Here is a 19,970-nt window from a genome sequence, read left to right as displayed (position 1 = left end):
GAAAGAGGTGGTGAGATGGTCAGCAGTGTTAGGTAAGTAGGTACTTACATGGTGGTGTCTCCACTGACTAGATATTAGTAATTAATAATTAAATGATATTATCAGCATCCTCGGGTCTAAGGCAGAGATCTTGGCCAGAAGATAGGTATATTATTTAATACCTATTTGCTCATTAATAGCTTCCTATGAAGATATTAGTGTAATGTTAATGGACCACATGATCGGCAAGGAACTTATGGCAATGATCATAGTTTCTCATGTTGGCGAGAAGATCGAGGATAGAATAATTAAACTCATTTAATTATAAAGGAATCGATGTCTTTAGACCCAATAAAGTTTATCATCGGAATAATAATGATAGGTGTTCATTTCAATATTATTCTAACATTTAGTTGTATGGTTGAAAATAGGATAGGAACCTTTGTCTAACGGCATAATCAGACTTTGGATCAATTCTCCCCCCTTAGGTAGTTTCTCATGTACCCACTTTTAGAGCAATCATTCATATCGAGAACGTCTATCCTAGTAATGGCTATCTTAACCATATCATCCCTAAACATGATGAGTTTGACCATATCAAGCTCCAAAAAACAAAATTTTCAAATGTATTTTGGAATTATTTTCAGGAGCATGAAACCATTTTATTCTTACAGAATTCTCAATATTTTTTGCTGTAGCAGCTGAAATTTTTTGAAACCATGCCCAATACTTATGACTCTTTCACTCTGATGATTAAAAAATTAGTATAAATTCACAATTAATTCAGTGACTGAATAGTCACGAGGTGTCCTCTTGTTAATCGCATCGTAGCTGTAAATTTTCTATTCGCATCGCTTCAATCAGAAAGACGTTGATAATCGAAGGTAAATCGATAATTTTGGAAATCAATTGATCAAAAAATACGTTTGAAATCCTACACATGAAATTCAAAATTCCTGAACTTTGCTCATTTCTCAAATCTGTTACGAGTGTTCACAAATTTTTCAGAATTTTCTGTGTTGTTTCTTCTCCTTTATTTTTCTTGAGGTTTTGGCCAAGGTAATGGAATAGCGTTCATAGGATTAGCCTTACGCGGATGTTCAGGAGTGTCCATTGGAATTACAGTACAGCTGTGGTCTACTTCAAGTCGCTCGTATGGTACAGTCTCATCCACAGACTGAGACTCCACAATTATTTCTCCTTTAATCTTCAGGTAATACTTCAATGTGATAACGAAACATAGTGATGAGAGACCTGAAAATTGAATATACATAAATCAATTATGCATTTTGCAAACAAGCGCAAAGATTTCAAGTACTTATTTCGAATTTTGCTTCAAGAGAACGCGTTTTCATTTTTTGGAAAAAATAATACCTACTTATCAGAATCGTAAGTATGAAGGTATTTTGGGTACCCAACATCAGGGATTGATTCAAAGCCTTAAAACCCTTTCTTGGAGTATCAATACATACTTGCGCGAATAGACTTATGGGGCGAATCTCTTACTTTATAAAATATGTACATACAACTAGTAGTACAAATCTTTACCAACAATAATTCCGATCATGATCAATGTGTAAAGAAAGATTTGATTATCTGTTAATTCCACTTTTCTGTCTTTACCATCATTAACTGCATCAGTGAAAACTTTCCTAAGATAATCTTTCTGACTTTGACTACTCAATGATGATATGGAAAATATAAACATCATGACCAGAAAAACACCTTGTACAAGCAAATGATATTTCATTAGTGCTGATTTCTTCTGTAAAAGTAAACACCACAATTTACAAATTTCAAAGTCGTTAGTAAAGGGTGAATGCAGGCAGGTAGATAGGTACACATATTTATGTTATCAAAAAATAAAATAGATAATGATAATTGCTGACGGACTTACCTCATAAACTCCATGAATTGCGCATTTAATTGGTAGGGCTGCAATAATAACAAGAAATCCGAATATTACTTTGTCACTCCATACGACATCCCAGAGCATACACATGAGAACATCCGTTGTCTGATGACAAATAAAACGTTTTCAGAAATTTACTGAGTTGAAAATAAATCTAACTGGAGAAATTCGTTTCTTCCTGCGTTCGCTCCGCAGGAATGAGTGATAAGGTAACAACTGGTACAATACATAATATGCGTGTGTCTAAAATTTTTGCCCCTTAAAATAAAAAAATAGACAATATGCCCAACATGAGAAATTATTGATACAACCTTTACGCATCCCTTGTGGATACCTCATACCTCAATGACATGCCATATTACAGCAAGGAAACTTATTAATCGATGACATTTTTTGATTGTTGAGGGCTATAGATAACTCGTCTAATTTAAATGAAATAAGTACACACAATACATCAAGTCTCGTTCAAAAAAAAAAAAAAAGAAGAAGAAGAAGAAGAAAGATACCTAGATACTAATGAAATTTACCTTATTTAAAAGTATTGCTATTGCAGCAAACCTTTTGAGGACACAATCCCACATTTTTAGACAACACCGAGAACGCCAATCTTAGATTTTAAATAACGATTCAAATCAAACTTGAACGATACTGCAACTGAAATACAACCGGATACACCGCAGTGTTCTTGTTCTATGTGTTTCAAAAATTTACATAGTATAGTGAGTAGTACATTCGAGAGACGAGAGGCGATTAAATGACGCCTGACGGGAACCATATGAATGCAATCAACGTGTAGTTATCGCGAATGTGCGGCAATAATTTTCAGAAGTTGACCTTGGCAATTGCGCATTCGGTGAAATTTTGGAAGGAAATACACACCGTTGTTCCCCTGCTACATTCACTCGAGAGATAAGCTATAAGTACCTAGCAAGATTTTTGGCTTTTGGCGCCTGAAAATCATCTTACTCTTAGAGCATTTCGAAAATCATTTTTAAACCAATCTTATAGCTTTTTATGCAAATTTAGCCCAAAAAGATGAAATTTTCGAAATTTGGCCCCCCTTTGAACCAGTCTGGCGGGGCTTTGGCAGCACTTTAGGGTCGGTAGACCCACATATTTGGATTCAGCGCGAAAAATTCTATAATTTGACACCAATTTGAGCCATCAGTTTTAGTTTTCTTGGCCAAAAGTTCAGAAAAATTGTGAACTTTTGAGCTTTTGCTGAGCTTTAAAGCAGCAGCTGCGGATTGGCAGACCAATTGCTTTTCAAATAGGGGTATGTATACTAACTTTTGAGACCAGTCCCAGCTTTCAGTTATTTCGGGGCAATCACAGTGGGTATAGCTCTGGGACTATTATGTCTGAATTTGAAAAATGGCAGTTTCTACCCAGCACCATAATATGAACTTGAGCAGCTGAAATTTTGGCCCAAGAGTCTATGCTTGATACTTAATGCACTAATTCTACCGTCGGCCAGATCTTGAATTATCATTCACTTTTCATCAGAAACTGAATTTTTTACCCATCTGGTTGCTTTGTACATGAATGGGAAAATTTGAAAAACCAGTTGAACCACCTCTCCTAATGAACTTCTACTTCTAGTGCTCAAATTTTAGTCAAAGAGTGTGTGCTGGATACTTAATCGACTCATAGCATCATTGGACGGATCTGGCCATCCGGTCAGAAAACAGATTTTTTTAAATTCACAGAAAATATGAGAAAAGGCGATAAAAAATTCTGACATTCCACTCCATCTGTCAGTCGTGAATTGATCAAGATGAGGCTCACAAAGATGCAAATTTGAGTTCGAGTTCATTTAGACGATGAATTATTTCATTCTATATTTTTTAATGCAAATTTTTCTAAAATTTAAAACATTTTAAAAACCCGATAAAAGTTTTAGAGCTGCTCGCGATTGTTAATTAGGGAATAATTGCAAACTAATGACTAATCTGATTATACATAATGGTATACCTACTTGGAAAGTGGAAACAAAGTACCTACACACAGTGCTTATCAGCTAGCGCCTGGCGTTGGTGTATCAGAAACTGCTGCAATAATACGATAATAAATAACGTATTACATCGTCAAGAAACACATGGTAGAATCATTAAAATGTATTTTGTCGTAGAATTTGATTTTTTTTTTAAATCTGAAAGAGCATTTAAAAATGCTTCACTTGGTCAAATTTCTCAGGCTTGGATCGAATAATGGTGGTATTAAAACCATTTTAGTAACATGCAGCTGGGTAATTCTCAGAAAAAGGGTCGATTTTGATATGCAATAATTTTGAAAAACGAAAATCATTTTTTTGGAAAATTTCAAGTGGGAATCATTTGTATATGTGTCCCAGATCCCTTTACTAGTGTTGGTCTCAATTCAATCCCCCCCACTGTGGACCCCGGCCCCCCTAAAACGGCGATAATTAGAATTCGACCCTCATCGATGTGTAATATGTCGATTGACATGTTTTCAAGGTCGTAGAATTCGAATCTGGAGTTATTTTTTTTGTAGAGGTGGAGGGTGAGGCGTGGGGAGGGGGAAAATGTCAAATTTTGCTTATATTATCGTGTAATATGTCGATTTATGTTTTTCAGGCCGCAGAGTTCGAATCTGGACTTATTTTTTTGGTAGGGGTAGAGGTGAAGTGTGGGGAGGGAGAAAATGTAAAATTTTGCTTGTATTATCGTGTAATATGCCGACTAGCGCGATAAAAGTACAGATGTCTGAAATTTGGCCAAGTCGAAGGACAAATGGGCGCTGGACAAGCCGAAGGACAATCTCAACGTTTTTTCGTTTCTAGCCTTACCTACTGGACATTATTCGATTTTTAACACGTAATAAATGTGTACTTATCATGTAGAATAACTTCCCGTGCTCAATTATTGGTATTGGCGGGTTCATTGGCGTAAATGAAAACACCAAGCCGAAGGACACAGATTTTGCGAAATATCAAAACTTCACAGATAAGTACGATCAGAACGAGCTGTAATGTAGTTTTCAAAAATAACGGGAACAGTGAACCAGTGCAGCCACTCACCAGAAAAAAATGTTGGATTGGGAAGCTACCAAAAATAATTGAAAATTGCTCGAAAATTTGCGCAAAAAGTGTGTGACAGTTTTCAAATGTGAATTGTGAGCTTCCTATAGACTTATTGCAATTGCAATTTGCACAATAAGAGACCTTCATGTTCTATGATAATGAGAATGTGTCAATTTTTCCAAAAAAAAATGAAGTTCATAACACTTTATAACATTCATTTTCAAAAACATGATGTGTGACAGCCAAGTCGAAGGACATTTGGAGTATAAAATCAAATGTACACCAATGAAAGGAGGGTCTAAAAACCTCAATACCATGTGTGAAATGTGTGCGGGGTCATTCTTGAATGGACCAAAAAAAAAAAAAAATTCATGCTAAAACCGTTGAGAAATTTGCCATGTACACGAATTTTACCTTTTTCTGAGAATTACCCAGCTGGGCTTCTGGATTTTGAAATTTCAAGAAACAATTTTGTAGAAATAGTCAAATTGAAGGTCATTGACTGTAAACTCAGGTACACCGTCTTCGTAACCATTTCAACTAAGTATAGCATGAATTTTCAAAAAAAATTTGCTATAGGTATAGTGCCTTTCAAGAACTGGTAAAGTCATTCAGCAAGAAATCGATTTCATGTTCCTACTGAGGGACATCGAATCTTTCTTTGATAAAATGTTGACATTATTTATCGCTCAATGTGGAGGGAGGGCATCAAAATTCGAATAGTTTGTCGAAGTTTCATTAATTTTGACTATCGGACAGCATTTTGAAATTTTTAAAACAAGTAAAAATCCAAATAAAAGCAATCTTGGAATACTAAAAATGAATCAAATCAAAATAAAGACAACAAAACAAATTTTTGAAACAAATTTTTGAAAAATAAAATAAAAAATTCAAGCGTAAGAAAAATTAGGTGACGGGAAAATGATTCCAGTAAATAAGTATAAAAATCAAATCGAAAATCAACAACTGAATTGAAGTATATACCTTGGTGAAATAAAATTGGATAAAAATAAAAATAAATGAAGTAAGTAGCCAAATTGAAATTAAATTCAATTGAATGAAACCAAAAAATAAATTGAAACTAGATAAAATTGAAAAAACAATGAAGTTTAAATTAAAGTGAATTAAAATTGCAATGAACTAAATTAAATTTAAAATAAATAACAGCTAAGTAATATAAAAATGAATCAAACTAAAGTACGTAGGTAATAATTGATTACCTAAGTAAAATAAAAATGAAACTAAATTGAAATTTCAAAAAATCAAAATAAAGATGAATATCGAATTCAAATCAAAACAATATTGAATTGAAATCAAAAAAGTTGGAATAAAAATGAACTAGAATTTTTAGTCTTAAAATGAATAAAATTAAAAGTTGAATTGAATCTTAGGTTTTTTCTCTACACCCTCAAGCTTTTTTTTTTTTTTGAGTTGTATATACATATGTACTGTTTACGGAATTTTGAAATTTTGGTCCACTTTGGTCAGCTAACACTACTTCCTCGGCTTCTTCCTTCGGTTTCTTTTCAAATTTTATTTTCTTGTAAAATCTCAGCTCAATGTCAAAAAATATGTACATGTTACCTGAAAATCACAAAATTTAATTAGGATACCCTCAATATTCATGCATGCCACCTTCTTCTTCTTCTTCTTCTTCTTAAGGAAACCTCGACTGGACTCATTGGATTTCATAGTTCAGTCTGCTGGACTGGAGGCTTCAGATTCAGAATCAGTGGAAACCAGACAATAATTAATCGCGAGCTCAAAAATTGCTGATAAACCAAATTTCAACTTGATAAGCAAGTTTGATCAAATTTTAATTTTTTTTATCAAATGCAAAAATACTATTTCAAAACTTCGCCAAAACTTGCACAATAAATTTTAGCTCCTGAAATTTGACCTGGTGATAGGTATATTTTTGGATTTTTTTTCATTTTTTCACTACCTATCTTCTGCTCTATAAATGTTTCTGCCAGTTAAAATACCTTCCAATGTCGAAGGCTAAAGCCGCCATAGGTAACCCAATATTGAATCTCAGATTCAAACGAAACCTCCAAAGTACAGTTTCTTGGCTACTTCTTTCTTTAAATCCATTTTAACAAAATTGAATTACGAACGTGACTTTCTGACTTTAGACCAAGAAAACTTGTGTTTTTCTCTCTCTTGCAAGAATTCGTTTTTGGACTTCTAATTGTAGTGGTCCTATCTGTAAAAATTCATATTTTTCAAGCACATATCCTTACCAGCTGCAATTCCGAATTTGATTATTGATTCCGTAGAACCAGTAACTGCTAATGTTACCAAAATGAATATGCATATTCCCAAAAAACAGCATCGAAAAATCAAATGTAATTTGATCCATGTTGGTTTCTCCTGCACAAACGAATACCAAGATAGGCTTAATACGTATATCTAATAATAAAATTTGAATACACATATTTTGACAGTAAAAAAAATGTATCACCCTTAAAACTCCATAAATTGCTTCAATTGGGGCGATTATACAAATAAGAATTATACTCTGTGATGTTTTTCTGTATGTATTCTCCATATTATCTTCGTTTACATACTCTGAGATTAGGAGAAATATAAAGCTTATATCCAGTACCTATTGATTGAGAAATATTTTCAAAATATGTATTAATTAAATTTTGAGTAAATCCTTGGCCTATTCCTACGTTAAATTAATAGATGTAAGGTTACCTACCCAAGTGAAGTATAAAAATTATATCAAGATTAATAAAAAAAAATTGCGAATATAGACGCATGCTTATTCAACTTACCATGCTGAGAACTATAGCGATTATAGTGCCTATTTTTCCAGCCATTTCTCAGCTACACTGGGCGCTGCTGTAAAGCTGAAACAGAATATATCGTATGAGTTGAATCAACTAATTTATTCATAATGAAAACTTGATCCTATCACTTTAAAGTTTATATTTGAGCTTTTCAAAATTTTATAATTGAATTTTGAATCTCACATCCATTTTCTTTGAGTCAACGCAAACAGATTTACTCCGAGTTGAACTAATCGTGAGGCATGGACTCTCATCAATGTAGCTATTTTGCAAGAAAACGTGTAAAAAAATAGTCTTAGGTCAAAAAGATTTTATATTATGAAAAGTGGGGGTGGAAGTACGAAAAATTTCAAAATAATATAGAAAAAAGTGATGTGGATATCGAAATAATAATATATTTTAGGAGGTACTGATTTTAGTCCTAAATCAAAACGTCTGGCGAAGCCCCAAAGAAAGACTTAAGACCAAAAATGTTGAAAAATTTAGCATGGGTAAGTATTGAAAAAAGGTTCTTGAGAGCGTTGATTTCAACTCTGAAAACAGTTTGCTCCCAAAACCAAAACTGAGAGACTTAAAGAAGAGCATGAAGCTCAAAAACTTGAAAAGAATACGATATGATGTTAAATTATACCTAAGTACCTAGAATATTGAAAACGCTGATTCTGATTTCAAAATCTGTACATTTTTTAAAATAAAAAAAATATGTAGGGTCACGGGTGGTTAGTTGTCAAAAAAAAAAGTTTTTTGAAGTTTCTGAAGCCATTTATGAATATTTCTTCACCGTTTTGGGCTCATTTGAAAGCTTGATTCTTTGCGCGTGTTTTCTTTTTTTAAAATTGAATTTTGGTTCATGTGATGAATAGTTAATCTTAATGGTGGATTTAGTGAGATACTTTTTTGTGACAACTAACAACCACCCCTGTTGTAAGTTGTCAAACACGCATTCATTATTGATAAAAAAAACTTACAATTCAATTTTCAAAAATTTTCAGAAAGAAAACACGTGAGAAGGACTAAACTTATAGATAAACCAAAGAACTTGAAAAAATATCCATAAACAAGTTAAAAATTGACTGGTCATTCTTTGAATTTTTTTTTGCATAGGTAAATCGATCAATTCAACTTTTTATTCGTTTTATACAAATGAAAGGCAGAAAAAAAATGATTCAATAATGCAATAGATAATTTTCTGAAAATATTTTTCCACTTTGATGCATATTTTGGTAAACTGTCTCATTGACAACTAACAATATTCCCTTTTTTGACAACTAACAACTTCTCGTTTTTCATCTTTGTACCAAAAAATTTTATTCATTTCAAAATTTTTTGTAATTGAACATGTGATTACTGAATCCGTGATAAAATTTCCTTTAAATTGATGTATAATTTATTTACTTTTGACAAATTTTTGATGTTTAAAAACGAAAAGTTCCAATTTAACATGTGTAACTTCGCACCTGTAAAATCACTTTTTTCAAAACTGTATCCCCAAATAAAAAGCTATGTATATTGCCAATTTTGCATGTTGGAACATTAGTAGGTATAGCATGAAGTTATTATGAAGGTTTTGTGTGGATAGCGTTCATGTATCCTTTTAAAAACGCAATTTGACAACTAACAATTATTGACAACTAACCACCCGTGACCCTACCTACAAGTAAAAAAAAAATTGAAAAAATTTTTTTTGAAAAACTATGACAATATACCTAATAAAATACATATAAGTAAGTTTATCAAGTTGAGTAATTTTTGTCAGCAGTTAAGAGGACGAATTAGAAAAAGAAAAGAAAAGAAATTAAAAAAACAATCGTAAAAAAAAGGTAAGGTAGGTTGCTTGAAAAACTCACCGAACTGAAAATCGCAGCGATTCCGAGAACGTACGTTTTTCCTCCCTTCCTTTACTACGACACCGAAAACGAAGGCCAAGTTGAGACTGGAATACAATTCGAATGAAACTCAAACAGTCTGAGCCTACAGATATTTATGACGTTCCAGACACAATCAATAACTGTTGATGGTTTAGGTAAAGGTACCTATAAAAAGACGACCTTGTAGTGTGGAAAAAAAATTGCGCACTTGCGCTGCACTTTTGTCACATTTCATCGGTGAATCATCGAATGAAATTTTTTCCACATCATTTTGAAACGATGATAAAATTCCAATTTTAAACCAACTGTATCATGCTAATGAAAATTTTATCTATAAAAATTCACAAGAAAATGTCCAGTAACTTTAGCATTGAATAGTGAATCTCTAGGTGGCAAGCTGATTTTTGGTATACTGGTCCATTTTGATGTCCTGAAAACGAATCCGAGGAGTCCCCAACTGTCCGAGGTGAGCTTTCCCCCAAATTGTGGATCTTAGCCCCCCAAAATAGGTTTTTGGCCAATATATCGAAAAATATCGACTCTAGCGCAAAAATGATTGAAGAATGTTGTTCTACGTTAAATTTCCGATCTATTGATATATCAACTGTCTTTCTCCCCCCAAGGGGGGTGGAACTACAACCATTCAAAAAAGGGGGGTTTCCTGAAAAATACATGAAGGATATAGGCGCCTGAGGGGGGTGAAATGGTCCCCGAAAGCGTTCGAGTTGATATCAGCATGGAAGGTGGGTCCCATCGAGAAACTTCCGCGTGAAAAATTTCAGATCGGCACCACCTCCCCTTTTTGGGGAACCCCCCTTTTCTGTAATTTCAATACCAATTTTCTCAGCCCCATTTCAACCGATTTTGAAAATTTTTCAGTATGTTATGTATATTCATAGTAGGTATCCCCACAAAAATTTTCAACCCCCTCCCCTCATATTTACTCCTCAAAATAGCGTTTTTCAACTTATTTCAAATAGTATAAATTGAGGGGGCTATGTGCTGTGGAGAGGGCTACATGAGTGTAGCAAAAAATCTGACGTCATATTCGTGCTCAGCGGTATCGAATCATAAGAAAACGACACCCTACTCATTAATACTTAGTTATTTTCCCCGAAATTTCCATTTTACCCCCAACCCTCCCCAAGGCACATTTTCACACCATTTTGAGGGGTAAATATGAGGGGAGGGGGTTGAAAATTTTTGTGGGGATACCTACTATGAATATACATAACATACTGAAAAATTTTCAAAATCGGTTGAAATGGGGCTGAGAAAATTGGTATTGAAATTACAGAAAAGGGGGGTTCCCCAAAAAGGGGAGGTGGTGCCGATCTGAAATTTTTCACGCGGAAGTTTCTCGATGGGACCCACCTTCCATGCTGATATCAACTCGAACGCTTTCGGGGACCATTTCACCCCCCTCAGGCGCCTATATCCTTCATGTATTTTTCAGGAAACCCCCCTTTTTTGAATGGTTGTAGTTCCACCCCCCTTGGGGGGAGAAAGACAGTTGATATATCAATAGATCGGAAATTTAACGTAGAACAACATTCTTCAATCATTTTTGCGCTAGAGTCGATATTTTTCGATATATTGGCCAAAAACCTATTTTGGGGGGCTAAGATCCACAATTTGGGGGAAAGCTCACCTCGGACAGTTGGGGACTACTCGGATTCGTTTTCAGGACATCAAAATGGACCAGTATACCAAAAATCAGCTTGCCGCCTAGAGATTCACTATAGCCCCTATTTTTTTGCTAAAGTTACTGGACTGAAAATTTTTCAAAAAATTTTCTTCAAAAAAATACGCACCTAGCCACTATCTTATTTAATTTATACCTACATATAAAAAAATTGCCACAAACACCAGTCATAGCCTCATAGGATTAGGATTCTGCACAAGGTAATTTGCAAATTTAAAAAGCTTACCCTTTGTTTAGTTTTTTTTTTTGTTGATAATTTTGCAAGTATAAGTACAATTTTGTCAGATCAGCGAGCGACAGTGCTGGAAAAATTTGACATGCGCACGCCGAGGATAATTACCAGTCAAAGCTCTTATTTTTGTGCCCACGACGAATATTAAATTTCACGATCTCGAAAGTTAACTACATATTTACTTCACCAAAATAGACCTTATTGAATAAGTATATCATTTTACATCTCATCGAACACTTCCATATATAAGGTATTACCTACGTACAATAAATTAAGAGCTATAACTTACTACGGTGGTAGGTATTTTGAAGAAAAATTTGTTCTTCTTGAATCAGGAGAAATCTGATGGAGCAACTATAGAGTTGGACCCTTGAAAAAACACAAAAGAAAATTAAAAAACGATGGAGACTTTGGAAAGATAAAAACCACCACAAAAAGATTGTGGATGTTGAAAATAAAATAGAAGCAAAATAATTCAGCTGTCTTCCTTTTCAGTACGTAAGTAAGTACGTACTCGTATGGTATTCATCATATACATAACTGCAAATCCATTTTTCTTTGTGATTTGAAATTCAAATAAATCGAGATAACATCTACAAAATCTCTCACGTTGCTACTAACTATGAACACTGAACAGTACAACACCCTTTCGGGTTTTTCGAATACCTATTATGTAAATTGTAAATAATGAACAAGATGGAAATGAAAATTTAAATCAAAGTATCCACCTAATTTAAACTTTGTAATGAATTTGGCAAAAACATTTCCTTCGAGTGTTGATTGCATTTCCCAGTATGAAGAAGACTAACGTAAGTATAGGTACCCAATGTAATATAGACCTACATATGAAATTAAATTCGACTGCAAGGTTTATCCACCCTTCAAGTCTCCTTGGAGAGTTTGGTCTGAAATAATAACCAAAAGGGTTCGCTCTATGCCTTATCGAATTTTTGCCATCAAGCTGAGGCAAATAAAGGAATTAAAGATCAACTGAAATACCTTCGTAAAAAACTGTAAAACACTAATAAAAACGAGCATATCATGGAATTTCACTACAAGTTGTAAAAAGCTTCTTGAATTCGCCTCGTATACTTTTACCCTCTAAGACATAATCTTTTGACCATTCCGGCTGAGCACACCATCAGCTTGGACTGCTTAGCTGCTCGTGGTGATTGACATCACGTTCGATTGAAATTATAAGAATTTCGCAAGGAGAAATGATTTTGCTCATCAACTTTGAAAATCAAGTAATTTTAATCTTTATAAAACGTTACACCTTGAATTAAATGCAATATGTAAGGCTAATAATACAAAAAATTTAGGCTCTTGCCACATATGCGGGAGCGTGCATTGGAATTACTGTGGGGTTGTGGTCTAGTGTAAGCGGCTCGGATGCGTACTGTGACACAGGCTGTGAATTTTTTCTCTTGAGTCTCTGGTAATATTTGTACGTGATCACAAAAAGCAGAAATGAGATACCTGAAAATTGAACAAAATTAGGCGATAGTTAGGTTAGTGAAATCAGTGGTTTTAAATCCAAAAATAATGAAATTTTTCCACTAGGGGAGAAGATGACGTGAAAGTAAAGTTCGAGGGGCTGAGGGAGTGGTGGCATTTTCTACTTGAAGTAATATTTTTTTTAAAAAAACAGGAAAAAATGTATTTTCTATTCAAATTGTCACGCTTTGAAGACCTCTAACTTTACCCTGTTGACCTGAGTGCTTTTGTAACGGAACATCTGGACATCAAAATAAGCTTGATTACATTATTGTTTGTAGGTACTTGAAGTTATACGCCGAGAAATAGCAAGAAAATGTGTTCCTTAATTAAAGTTGTCATACTTTAGAGGCACTAGGCTTCACCTTGTTTGACTTAGAGGTCTAAGGTTCGCCATGGGACATCCCCCAAAAAAAAATAAACGGTGACATTTTGTACTTGAAGTTTTTTTTATGCAAGGTAAGTAAAGATTTTTTTTCAAATAACCATTTTTTGAAAACCCCTGTCCCCTGGCTTCACTTCTCTTTCACCTAGAGGTCTGAAATTTGTTATTAACACTTCTGCAGTACCTATTTTGAGAGATGAAAAAAATCAGACTTACGGAAATTGACGAAAGGCTAAAAGTAGGTGGATAAGTAGGGTGAATTTGCCGCAGAGAGCTTCAGGGTTGATATTTGCATGGAAGGTGGGTAGGGGTACCATTGAGCACCTTCCGCCAGGAAAGTTTCAAACTCCCAGACTCCCCCCCCCCCCTTTTCTGAAATTACAATAAAAATTATTTTCTCAGCCTCATGTGGAACGATTTTTTTAATTTTTCAGTATATTGTCAAAATTCATAAGAGGTATCCCCACAAAAATTTTCACTCCCCCCTCCCCAATATTTTCTCCTCAAAATGTTTTTTTTTTTACTATGATTCGGCACAAAAATGGGAATATCATTTTCAAGTGTGTATTTGACCCCTAAAAAACATATACTTTTTTCAAAAAAAATTTGAGGTGGGTCGTGGTCAAAACTTGAAAAAACTTATCGAGAAGGGGGGTGGGTAAAATGGATTCTTGCGTAAATTATTGTTTTTGGTAAACGTGTAAAGTCTTAACTTATAATAAATGAAGGAAGACGATAAGATCCATAATAAACACCTATAGAAAATATTTTAAATAGGGTGCCAATGTAAAGACCTTAGAATCTGATGGAGAATAATTGCCTGGATAGACTCAATCGGGGTTTCATTTAAGATAAGATAAGCTTACATAAATCCGTCTATGATCTGTCCGAGGACCTATCATAGGGGTGTATTAGCACCTAATTAGGGGTCAGAACTCTAATAATTCACCTATCTACATTTATTCATTTAGCGCCTAAATAAATAAATTAGAAGAATAACAACACCTAGTTAGATACTCCGTGTATTCGATATAATTGTAATACACACCTTATAACTACGCCACAAATAATAGATATAATTAATTATTTGTATCCTAGAAATAACAGGTAAATAAATTCATATTAACATATTAATTATGGAAGAAGATGATTACTTACGACCATTGGTGTTATATGTTGCGATGCGCGAATATAACGATTATTGTATAGCCCGTGGGTAGTATTAGCAATTAATCGATATAAAATTCTTATTAACAACAAAAGCACGCTTTAGCAAATTATCGAAGCTGGGTTTAACGCGAGATGATCAGGCTCGACATGTGAGATGAATATAAGATTCAAGCTCACCCACGACGACGCGGACTGTTCTATGCACCTTAGCAAGAGTAGATGATAGAACCAAGATAAAACTTGAAGTGATGAGAGCATCTCGAACTCGATGGCTCGATGCTACATCTTGCCATCTCCTAATTAATCGTATCTCTCCCATCCCAAGTAGGGGAATCTCATATAGGAGTAACTCTACACATAGACAGATAGGGGAATAGGAAATATGGCAACACGTAATGTCGCAAGGCATGATGTCCCCTCACAAACGAGGCGTTGTTTCCATATGATGATTGAAGCGAAGTTGAGTAGGAAACAATAAGGGCTTTCAAAAGCGACCTTGAAAATTTCAGGCCCTTGTACAGGGTGTCCACAAATTGAAAAACCAGTTTGGTCAAAAAATTCAAACTGGTTTTTATTGGCGCAATGTATTCTACACACTAAGGAGATAAAAACGTGATAGGAATTTTTTGAAACCGGTTCATTAATTTGCAACCAGTTGAAAAAAATACCCAAAAATTGTAGATGGAGAAAAAAGCTCCAAACAAAAGTTGCAGAGCGTGAAAAATTACTCAATTCTGTCTAATCACATTTTGAAATCGGTTCATTGTTTCGTATTTAGCAACCAGTTTTTGACAATCACCTAAAAGTTATAGATAGAGAAAAAAGCTTGAAACAAGAGCTGTAGAGCGTGAAAAATTGAACCATTTTCGCTGATCGGATTTTGAAACCGGTTCATTAATTCGCAACCAGTTATCAAAAATTACCTAAATATTGTAGATCGAGAAAAAAGCTTGGAACAAAAGTTGTGGGTCATGAAAAATAACACAATTCTGTTCAATCACAATCACATTTTGAAACCGGTTCATTGATTTGCATTATAGCTGTCAGTTTTGGACAATCACCTACAAATTAAAGATAGAGAAAAAAACTTGAAACAAAAGTTGTACCTAAAGCGTGGAAAATTGAACCGTTTTTGCTGATTAGATTTTGAAACTAGTTCATTAATTCGCAGAAAGCAGTAAAAAGTTACCTGGTTGCAAGTTGATTAGCCATTTACCAGAACCGGTTTCAAAATGTGATTGAACAGAATTGTGTTATTTTTCATGTCCCACAACTTTTGCTTTCATGCTTTTTTCTTGATCTCCAATTTTTAGGTAATTTTTGATAACTGGTTGCAAATTAATGAACCGGTTTCAAAATCCGATCAGCGAAAATGGTTCAATTTTTCACACTCTACAACTTTTGTTTCAAACTTTTTTCTCTATCTGTAAGAGGGTAAATTGACTTAAGCAGTGATAGGTAGATGTACTTATCGATTGTGATTGCTATGTGTTGTTTCCTAGAAATATCCCTTAGAGTATTTCTACTAAATACTCACCAGAATACCTCACATGCTCGGCTAGGGCGTGGGTAGGAAAAGGTTGCTTTTACACTCTTAACAAATGATCATACACACCATAAATAATAACAAGTTATACACAAGAATAATATTTAATGTGTGCAATATTAACAACACGTTACAGGTTTAGTACATTTGTATCTTATATGCAAATATACTCGTTAACATGACACTTTCTTATAATTAAATACACACGTTGGTGTAGGTTTGGATAAGTGATCTCCTCTGGCAAGGAGATCTAACTTATTCACACTGACATGTGCAAGTACTTACCCAGAGTGGCGACGAGTAGATCATCACTCCTTCTCGTCTATTAAATGGTTTCACTAATAACTAACTAAAACTAAAGCACTAAACATAACACTTAACACTCGAGAGTAAAAACTTATAATTAAATGCAAACAGCCGGAGCTGCATTAACCCATTAACCGTGAATAACATACCCGCGTCGACTCGGACAAGTTACTGGCGTTCTGTACTCTCGTCGCTTGGCTCGTATGGCTAGCTGACGAGAATACAACGCAGTGTTGCCTTAGTGCAACGCAGTGTTACCATGTGGGCGAGCCCTATACATACCACGTACGGCATAGTAGTATATCACATATGCCCCTCTGAGGTTTGCTCGATGGCGTAACCAGCGGAGAAAAGCACGGATAAAAACATGATATACTATGCATGTACGTGGCAGCGGAGCTGTCCCCCTGCCCCCCTGCGTTTCTACGATGAGAATGGCAGAGGCATACGGTAAAGAATAACTTAGACAAGAGAAAATAAATTAATCGACCATCAAGGCCCAGCAACAGGTTCATGTATAGGTGGTACCGCGTAATAATCAAAGAATGGTATTCAAATTTCAAATTTTGTGCTTGGTAGCCTCGCTGCATTGGATATATGTATATGTAACATCTTGTATGTTACGTCCATTTTTCGAAATCGCTCACTGCGACGTCTGCAAGAAATCTGTCATTTTTTGAGGTTGATAATGCGAAAAATGGCACGTGCCTGCCGGATCGCGATTATCGATATGCAAAATAATGACACAGCGATTTCTGCAATTCTCGCAGAGGATTCGCAGGCTGGGAAACCTGTTATTATAGTATATCCTTCTTGCAGCGTTGTCCGTCTGAACATATTATAACACTTTAATTGTGTTAAAATTGGCATTTTTGATAACACGAAAGCTCGAACAACACCAACTACGAAAAGAAACTGGCTTCTTTAATTGAAGCTGTGTCATCGGTTTCGTGTGTGTCATGACTTGCAGAAAGGTAGTCATCGCTACATCTCATGCTGGAACCCGTAACCGGTTCCGTGCAAGTCATGGCATTATCAGGCAGCGTACCTGTCCTTTTCGGTAACGTCATCACCCGCGGAATCCTCCAGGACCATGCCTGATTTCTTCCAGATACGGGGTGCGTACCGTGGCAGAGTACCAATTATTAATATGTTCTTATGCGGCTCTTAAAAATGGTTCGTAAACCATGCTACCAAGTTCCTCTCAATTCCCTAGGTGTCAGCATCCCATTCGGACATACTTGCAACATCTTCTATGTTACTTTTCGATTCCAATCGCCAAGTCGCTGGGACAAATACAACAATTTATTTTCCAGCGAATGGGCGCGTGGTCATTTTCGGTAACTTCACTACTTCGTCTTCTGCGAAACCGTAAACTGTTACTGTCCGAGTCTGTTTCTTCGAGTAACGTTACAAGTATCCGCTTGCTGACTAGGTAGGTGAGTACCGAGGCAGAGCACCATCTTTTTCGGTGATTTCACCACTTGTGAGTCGTCTGGCCGGGAACCTGACCGACTCCAGATCAAGGTGGGAACCACCGAGGCAGAGAACCGAAATAGTGCATGTCCTTTGGATGGGTTTCAATTGGTTCGACGACCAAGAGTGCTGATCAGCGGTCTTCCTGATTTGAACATGCGTATATAACACCTTATGTGTTACAGTTCATTTTTGGCTCACATCGCCAATGATTGTGAGAACAAACGCCCTTCAGGCGGTTCTCTCCATTGGCAATGGAGATGGCAATACCGTGCTCTCGAACAAGCTGCATTGCGCAAGGTTGTCGGCATGGTATGCCTCCATGGCAGAGTACCAATTAATAGCATGTCCTTTTTTCAGGGTGTAAAGGGTTCGTAAACCTTGACCACTAATTTACCAATTTTGAACTTGCTGTAATTGTGAGCCAGTTTGAATAATACCTTGCATCTACTCGACGGTAGTTGCATATACCAATATGGCAAAAATAAACTCTCCGAGCATACCAATATAACACCTGGTGTGTTACGGTCTATTTTCGGTAATATCATCTACACAGCCCAAAGGTGAAGAAGTCTTTGAGCACAAGTCTCCTCAAGATCTCGCGATTTGATGGTGACATGTCTCAATTTCTCAACATCTTGGCGCATAGATGTACCGTGGCAGAGAACCAATTATTAATATGCTCCTAGTGGAGGTGTTACGAGCGGCTTACAAAATCCGACCTGATAGTCGATTAAAGCGCATACTTCAACTGGTTGTCATTACAAGCAAGGTGACAAGGCCGAAATGAGCTTTCAGATACGATTCGACGATCGTTTTCCTATGGCTCGAAAGACTCGATCAGTTTATCGTGTGAGAACTACACCGCGGTAGTTCTAATTACCATCGCGGTAATTGTGCTCCCTGAACATTGTATCACCTCGTGGAGATACTATCTGTCATTTTTTGGTAATAACACCCAGCGTTGAAAAAATAGTGGGTGTTTACCCAGGCAGAGTACCTGTTGTCTTTTTGGTAATGGCCCAAAGTTTCCGAAAAAATCGTGCAGGATTTTAACAGCCACTTCGGTATTACCCAGGCAGAGTACCTGTTGTCGTTTTAGGTATCAACAAAACACGAGGAAAACAACGCGAATCCGTCGCTTCTTTATATCCTGCGATACCAGGGCAGAGTACCTATTAAATTAATGTTCTTTTAGGAGACTTGCGGCTTACATTTCCAACCTGAATGTCGGAGAAGGCGCTTTGCAACTGATCGTTTTATTTGAGAGGAAAGTCAGTTTATCTTTTAAAGGGACTACACCACGGTAATCCCGAATACCATCGCGGTAATTCATTTAGCTCTCTGAACATTTGTAACGTTCTTGCGTTACTTCTTCAAAGCAGTACCAACAAGGAGCCATCGGAACTCTGTCCATTGGAACTCGCGCCGTCTCGGTTGGACGGCGGTCCTTGCTGATACCTCATTTTAGGTCGCGTTCGGATTACGCGAACTCGCCTCAATCTATGATTCTAGAGAGACAGCGCCTCGATAGGTATCGCGTATCCGATTCGTGCCTAGGCAGAGTACCTATTATTTTAATGTTCTTGTGAGAGCGAGCGACTTACATTTCCAACCTGAATGTCGGATAATGCGCATTCAACTGACCCGTTGTTGCTGTTGAGGGCTGCGGTCCAATAAATTAATAAATAAATGGTTGCGTTCGACGACGCATCCTATGTCAACCAGGACAAAAAAGAGTGCTCTTCAAACTTGCTACACCTGTTGTGTTGCATATATCGTTCAAAGAGACTTTGCGGCTTACAGTATCAACCTGTTTGTCGATTCATGCGCCATCTTATCCTGAGGTGGTAAAGTATCAGACTGCGTGACAATCGATTCTAGCAAATCAATTCTTCGAGTTTGCACGGGTATGTAGTACCAATTCGGCGATTGGTACTCACGTGAGATAACTTCAACGAGTTGTCATCACGCTTAATAAATTGCAATATACGGCGATATTGCATTAAGGGTTTGCAGAACAGAAAAGAGAAAATGTAAAGTAAAAAACTCT

At 35.9% G+C, this 19,970-nt stretch overlaps 1 protein-coding gene and 2 long non-coding RNA genes across 5 annotated transcripts in view; all 3 read right to left on the bottom strand.

The window, feature by feature from the left end:
• Positions 1-989: 989 nt before the first annotated feature.
• On the bottom strand, positions 990-2,695 carry LOC135847835 (uncharacterized). Of its 2 annotated transcripts, none has more exons than XM_065367554.1 (4): positions 2,419-2,695; positions 1,877-1,996; positions 1,603-1,744; positions 990-1,233 (listed from the first exon to the last, which is right to left on the bottom strand). In XM_065367554.1, exons 1-4 carry the CDS (start codon positions 2,470-2,472, stop codon positions 1,013-1,015), a joined length of 537 nt encoding a protein of 178 aa, XP_065223626.1. In that variant the 5' UTR covers positions 2,473-2,695; the 3' UTR covers positions 990-1,012. The 2 variants fall into 2 exon arrangements, with proteins under 2 accessions (XP_065223626.1, XP_065223625.1); XM_065367553.1 differs by having other exon boundaries at positions 1,528-1,744; positions 2,419-2,688.
• A 3,626-nt stretch (positions 2,696-6,321) lies between these two features.
• On the bottom strand, positions 6,322-9,766 carry LOC135848711 (uncharacterized). The gene is made up of 5 exons (XR_010559417.1): positions 9,580-9,766; positions 7,718-7,792; positions 7,399-7,542; positions 7,178-7,307; positions 6,322-6,518 (listed from the first exon to the last, which is right to left on the bottom strand). It is a non-coding gene; the product is annotated as an uncharacterized LOC135848711 (long non-coding RNA).
• Positions 9,767-12,769: 3,003 nt separating this feature from the next.
• The window catches only part of LOC135847210 (uncharacterized), a 42,269-nt gene continuing 35,068 nt past the window's right edge, over positions 12,770-19,970 (bottom strand). For both annotated transcript variants that reach the window (XR_010559113.1, XR_010559114.1), the window contains exon 4: positions 12,770-13,016. This is a non-coding gene — a long non-coding RNA (uncharacterized LOC135847210). The remainder of the gene's footprint in view (positions 13,017-19,970) is intronic.

This window comes from Planococcus citri, chromosome 5 (genome assembly GCF_950023065.1).
Source record: "Planococcus citri chromosome 5, ihPlaCitr1.1, whole genome shotgun sequence".
Lineage (NCBI taxonomy): Eukaryota > Metazoa > Arthropoda > Insecta > Hemiptera > Pseudococcidae > Planococcus > Planococcus citri.
Note: the sequence above shows the minus strand (reverse complement) of the source record. Positions and strands in the feature narration are given on the sequence as shown.

Excerpts from the sequence above, each read along its gene's own strand:
- LOC135847835 (XM_065367553.1), bottom strand. The coding sequence starts at position 2,472 with ATGTGGGATTGTGTCCTCAAAAGGTTTGCTGCAATAGCAATACTTTTA. Across the intron at positions 1,997-2,418 it reads TAGCAATACTTTTAAATAAG|ACAACGGATGTTCTCATGTG; the intron begins GTAAATTTCATT and ends ATTTGTCATCAG. Across the intron at positions 1,234-1,527 it reads CATGATCGGAATTATTGTTG|GTCTCTCATCACTATGTTTC; the intron begins GTAAAGATTTGT and ends TTCAATTTTCAG.